Source organism: Lactuca saligna, chromosome 8, assembly GCF_052625555.1.
Source record: "Lactuca saligna cultivar CGN05327 chromosome 8, ASM5262555v1, whole genome shotgun sequence".
In the NCBI taxonomy this organism is placed as follows: Eukaryota; Viridiplantae; Streptophyta; class Magnoliopsida; order Asterales; family Asteraceae; genus Lactuca; species Lactuca saligna.
The window spans coordinates 26714631-26720972 of NC_136424.1; the positions used below are offsets into that span (position 1 = coordinate 26714631).

At 32.8% G+C, this 6342-nt stretch overlaps 1 protein-coding gene across 1 annotated transcript; it reads left to right on the forward strand.

Moving 5' to 3' along the window:
- The first annotated feature begins 291 nt into the window (after positions 1–291).
- Positions 292–2289, forward strand: LOC145013338 (small nuclear ribonucleoprotein SmD3b-like). Its single transcript, XM_078972135.1, has 5 exons — positions 292–566; positions 1496–1548; positions 1683–1749; positions 1859–1915; positions 2078–2289. Exons 1-5 carry the CDS (start codon positions 408–410, stop codon positions 2129–2131), a joined length of 390 nt encoding a protein of 129 aa, XP_078828261.1. The 5' UTR covers positions 292–407; the 3' UTR covers positions 2132–2289.
- The last annotated feature ends 4053 nt before the right edge of the window (positions 2290–6342 follow it).

Consider the following 6342-nt stretch of genomic DNA (forward strand, 5'->3'; position numbering starts at 1 on the left):
TAGGGATAATTTTTAGATTTAAAATATATTATTTAAATTAAACATTAAAAACCTTTTATTTAAATCCGAATGTTTAGTCAAATATTAGAATTACAAACACTATGTACCAAACACAGCTATTGATTTTTTTATTTATTTTGTTTTTTTCAAAAAATCTAAAGAAACAAAATTATATGGATACTCTTAATACGTTGGATTAACAATTTAATAATGTCACACCGCCAAAACCCTAATATATGCTATTGACCGGAAGAAAAATAATTTTGTTCGTTTGACGAAAATGCCCTTGACCTTAATTCACTGTAAATAGACCAATCGCGGGACTCTCCACTTTCAAAACCCTTCAACCGCAACCCTCGCCGCCGATCACCACACGATTCTACAGGGAGACAAAGAATCAGGCCAGGATGAGTCGGAGCCTTGGGATTCCGGTAAAGCTGCTGCACGAAGCTGCCGGACACATAGTGACGGTAGAACTCAAGAGCGGTGAAGTTTACAGAGGAAGCATGATAGAATGCGAAGATAACTGGAATTGCCAACTAGAAAACATCACTTTCACTGCTAAGGTTAGTGCACCTGATTCATGTTCTCAATGTAACCGATTTGTGGTTTCTAATTCCTCTATCGCTTCGTTCATTTCTTCGTGATTTACGTTTTCTGGGGGTTCGTTAGCCACTCGAAACCTAATTTTTCGTGTGGCTCTGCAAAGGGTAAAATATATGGTTTTATGCAACCAAACGTTAACACAATTCGGAATGTTCCTAAACCCTATACCATAGACGACATCTCTAAGAATGTGCTTTAACCCGTAATAATTGTGTTAAAATAAGTTTGCATTGACAATACCACCACTTCAGTGGAAGTTCAGATTTCTTTTATTCATATAGAAATTCTATCTAATTGTCTGGTAGAACAATATGAAATTCTTGAATCTGCTTTCAGTTTACATCTGCTTTGGAGATTTACCACCATTAGGGTATATGACCATAATCCTTTTCGTTTGTGTAATTTTAATTGATTAAGATTTCATAGGTCTAGTAGGTTTAGATTTTAGAGTGCTCTTTTTTGTTAGACTACATATTGATATAGTCCACAACATTATAATGTATTGTTCATCTGTTTTGGTTGTGTGTGATTTCCATTTCCTAGTTGCAATCGTTTCATGTTTTCCACTGTTACTTTCTCTTATATACCATTGTTTTACCATTTTGAAATACCATTATCACTGACTTCTTACCTTCTGATAAGATTTTGAAGCACTCAGATTAGTACCCTCTTCAATTTTCTTGTATATTCCAAAGGTTAATGTTTATAATGTTTTGACTGGTATGTTTAGTTAATCATAAGTCATGATACTAATTACTAAACTTTAGAATTTATGGAGTGGAAGAAAATTGCAAATGACACAAGTTTTCTTAAAGGAAAAACTTCATATTTTGCTAGAATGTTACCTGTCACTTTCTTTATGAGAGAATATCATTGTGCACATTTTCAGGATGGGAAGGTGGCTCAACTTGAACATGTCTTCATTCGGGGAAGCAAAGTCAGGTTTGAAATGCTTTTTTGAGTACAAGTTTTCATTTTTATACTTTTTTTTTCCTCTTTATTTACAATAATATTTTGTTTTTTCTTACACTATTTAGTGGAAATGTTAAAATATTTCTAATAAATAAATCTTGCAGGTTTATGATCATACCAGACATGCTTAAGAATGCTCCTATGTTCAAACGTTTAGAAGCTAGAATTAAGGTACATTTTTAATGCTCTCATTGTATGCGTGTTTCTAGATAACCTATTATTATTATTATTTATTATTATTATTAATGTAAATATATATATATATTTTTTGTGTTTTCAGGGTAAGGGTTCAGCACTTGGTGTTGGTAGGGGACGTGCTGTTGCTATGCGAGCTCGAGTAAGTATTACAGTTAGCTGTCACTCTCACTATATGATAATTTGAAAAATAAAAAACAAGTGCATATTTTTTTTTTTTGAAAAATGAAATATGCAGCTTTTATTTTTTTTATTTTTTAAAGTTGTTGGGAGTAGAGGTAGTAATGGACTAATGGTTATGCAGGCTCAAGCTGCAGGGCGTGGAGCTGGGCCTCCTGGTGGTGGTAGAGGAAGGTGATTTGATTTGTTTTAGTGTTAAAAAGTAAAATCAAATATTTGTATTATCAATTTAAAAAAGAAAGAGATGTTTTGAGTAAAATCAGGTTTTCCATTTGAGTATGTAAGATTTGAATCGATGTTTAATTTTAAGAGTCTATGATAATGCATGTTGTTTTAGATATGTGAGTCGTATAAACTTTTGAAAGAGCAATAGAGCAAAAAAAGAAAAAAGAAATAAACTACCTTTTTTTTGAATTTGAACCTGTTAAGTTTGGGATAAATATAAGAAATTAGGAATGTATTTTTTTTTTTTTTTTGATTTTTTATTTACTATAACATTGTACTTTTATTCATTTTATTTTTGAATTGTATCTTTTAAAGAAATGTATTTTGAAAATAAGTGAAAAATTAACACTATATTTATCTTGCCAGGATTTAAAGAACATAACGACCATTCGTTTTGACAATTTCGTAGGGTTTTGAGAAACGGGTTCTATGAAATATATAAATTTTAAAACACAATAAAATCTATAAACTCTCGCTTTTAGCTTGCTGTTTTATAACGTTGATCATAAAATTTTAAATTCTCATATCTAATTTGTCATTTGTTGCCATTTTTGAGCTACCTGTTAATATCAAATGAAAGTTTCGTAGTTAAGTTTCATGTTTTCTGTTGAGGCATTTCATCAAACACATGATGAGTATGACTTTGTTACCTAATATTGATCCATCCTAGGGCTTTTCTCAAGACAAATATACAAATATATTAACGTGTTCAAACAAATTCACAATGTAGAAACCCAAAAACTCAAAATCCATTGAAGTTTGAGTTAATGAGTTGTGCTCCATTTGATCTCACACCATAGATACCCAACAATTTGTTGGTAAACAAATAGTATATCAAATTAAAAAGCGATATCAATTAACAGAAAACTATCAAAACAACATATCTGTAGTGGGAAATAAGTAAAAGTGATAAACAAATACCGTGTAAAAGAGAAATGACCCAGAGATCATCCGGTAAGTTGACGTTATCTAACAGCCTACCAAGATGTCGCCGCTAAGTTGTTTAACACTTAACATTGAGGTTTAAACATAAATTGGTTCATGGCACGACTTTCACTAATTCATTACTTCAAACAAGTGGCAAAAATTAACACTGAGAACCTATATACACTGATCTGAACAAGTAATTAACATATAATACACCATAACATTAATCCAACAAGTAATTTAGGGTTTACAAAATAAAAAAAGCAAAATTAGGTTAAAACTTACTTGAGTTAGAGAGGTGAGTATGGAAGAAGCCGAGACAGAGCTTCGTGTTCTGGTCTAGTGTTCGTGAGGCGATTGTTCTTGATATTTGTTGGGCCCAAAATTATTCCTCTATATAAAACTTTTAGAAGCTAGCCTAAGTTCTATGAATTAAAAACCAATTTAATATAATCCGTAAGGGCCTTTGCTGCCATAAATGGATTTTAATAGGCTTCGGGCGGATTTTTCTATTTGTATACATTTTGTCATTTTTTTTTCGTTCACATTTACCCCTTTAATTTGTTAAACTGTAAACATTCAGTCCTTATGACCGGTTATTTCAGGTTAGCCGAGAAAAATGACTTAATATGATAACTTATTTCTCATTTTGTACACATTCAATCCTTAATATTTCTGTACACATTTAGTCCTTAATATATTTTTGTTTCAAAATAAGTCATTTTTGTTTTTGTGCTAATTTAGTACTTATTAATGAATTCTTTAGGTTTTCCTCACAACATCTTATGTGGGGCAATCATTGATGAAGTGTGTGGAGTTGTTGATGTTTATGTGTAACGTCTCATTTTCACAACCAAAATTTTTTTAATTTTAAATAAGGCAAAAGTCCCTAATTCTAAATCCATTATTAAGAAAAACCGTTTATTTCAAAATACATTTATCGAAAATCAGAGTCATATAAGAAACGCAGAATCCTCAATACTGTTGATGAGTGTGTACAGTCATGTCTTCGTCTTCTCATGATCAACGATAGAATTTGAAAACATAAACAACTGGTAAGCACAAAGTTTATTGAGTTTCCCCCAAAATACCCGATACAACAAATGTATTATCATGCATAACAGGCCCACACTCATCAAATTGGAATACCTTGGCCCAATCAGTCATCGAATTGGAATACTCAGGGTTTGTCGATATGCCGCCTTAACCTAACCGCTATTCTCGAGCCTTTGTGCCTACATCTTACAGTCAGCTCACACCAGGTATCTTGACTTACAACATATAGCAGAACCACCTCAATCTATCCCACCACCATATAGTTATCCCACGTAAGATGTCGTCAGAAAAACCTAAAGAAATCATTAATAAGTATTGAATAAGTACAAAAACAAAAGTAACTTATTTTGCAAAATAAATAAATATATATATATATATATATATATATATATATATATATATATATATATATATATATATATATATATATATTAAGGACTAAATGTGTACAAAGTGAGAAATATATTACCCTATTAACTCATTTTACCGACTAACCTAGAGTAGACGGTCATAAGGACTAAATGTGTACAGTTTAACAAGTTGAAGGGGTAAATGTGTACGAAAAAAATCAGTGACTAAACGTATACAAATCAAAAAAAAAATATTACATTTTTAAGTTATTATCCCATCTTTGGTATTATGTGAGAGAAGGTTATATAATAACATTTATTTTAGTTGATTAGTTTTTTCTAATTTAATAAATAAAGTAAGACACTTGGTCTATTGATTTGCTAAATTATACTAATTCTGTACAACTATCAAACAAATTGTTTGTGTTCGGTCCTTTCTGGGTTTCAATTTATTGTGTGTTTAGTCCTAATGACTTTTTTTTTTTTCAAAATTAGTCTACAATTATTATTTTGCTCCTTTTTTTTTTTTTAATCAAAACTTTATAAGCAGTCCCCATTGTTTCCAGAATCTATGTTTGAGTTCTTTATTTATTTTTTTTGTCCTCAAGAAGGGTCCTTATGGTTTAAAAGTTTTTCATAGATAGTATTTTTGGTTTATTTCATCACTTTTGGTCCGTTAATTCATAACGTGTGATACATGTGAGGGAAAATCATCTTTTACAAACCACATGAACAATTGATGAAGTTTTGTCAAAACCCTCCCACACCCCGATAAGTAGGAAGCGGGCAACAAGAGAATAAGAGGTTAAAAGAGGGCTAGGATTTGTCTAACGACTAGTAAGAGAAACAAGAAAATAAATGGTGGTGTTTGTGTCTCTCTAACGCTAAGAAAGGAGTAGGAGGCGGCGGTTTAAGGGTGGGTGACGTCAACAACTATAAGTATAATGGTGGTGTGAGAGTGTAACATCCCAAATTTTCAAAAAGAAATTATCATTTTTAAATAATGAAATCATTCTCATAAAACATAATATTTCAACCACATTTGTTTCTCAAAAATCCATAATCATCAAATAAAATATTCAAAAACATCAGAGTGTCCCAACTGAAACGCTAGAGAGTGCATGCCACGCAATCAAGCAGGGCCCTTGCCCTTTTCTCCTGAAGTACCTGAAACAATCAACAAAATGTAAGCTAATGCTTAGTGAGTTCCCCATAACATACCCCACATAATCCATATAATCATATAATCCACATCAATCACATAAACCACAGAAGCCATGCATACAACATATAAGGATGCCCAGGAAACCCTCTAGGCTCTTACTCCTGGTGCCATGAGAAACCCTTATATGGTCTTAGCCCAATGCATCAGGACCCCCCCCACCCCCCCCCAGGTATTTAACTAAGGATGCCCTGGAAAACCTCCAGGGTCTTATACCCTAGTGCCATAGGACCCCCCCTCCCCTAAGGTTTTTACCTAGGATGCCGCGAAAACCCTCCAAGGTCTTCCACCTAAGCGCCTCGGGAACCCCCTGAGATCTTTCATGCAAGCATCACGAAAACAAATAGCATACCAGGTACCGAATAATCAACTAATCATATCACATAGCAAATAATGGGTCGGCCTTGGTGCCTTCGACCCATTGGTATGGTGAGGAGACTCACCTTAGTCTGCTGAACCCGAAAGTTGCTCTTCTAACAATCTGAAACCACCCACGCTGAAAAAAATACCATTAACCTTAAATTAAGGCTAAACACAATCTAAGTGTTAGGCCTAATTACCTAAGTCCAATTCCTTTCATAATGCCCCAAAAGCCTTTCCTTGCTAATG

Excerpts from the sequence above, each read along its gene's own strand:
- LOC145013338 (XM_078972135.1), top strand. The coding sequence starts at position 408 with ATGAGTCGGAGCCTTGGGATTCCGGTAAAGCTGCTGCACGAAGCTGCC. Across the intron at positions 1,549-1,682 it reads ATTCGGGGAAGCAAAGTCAG|GTTTATGATCATACCAGACA; the intron begins GTTTGAAATGCT and ends TAAATCTTGCAG. Across the intron at positions 1,750-1,858 it reads GTTTAGAAGCTAGAATTAAG|GGTAAGGGTTCAGCACTTGG; the intron begins GTACATTTTTAA and ends TTGTGTTTTCAG.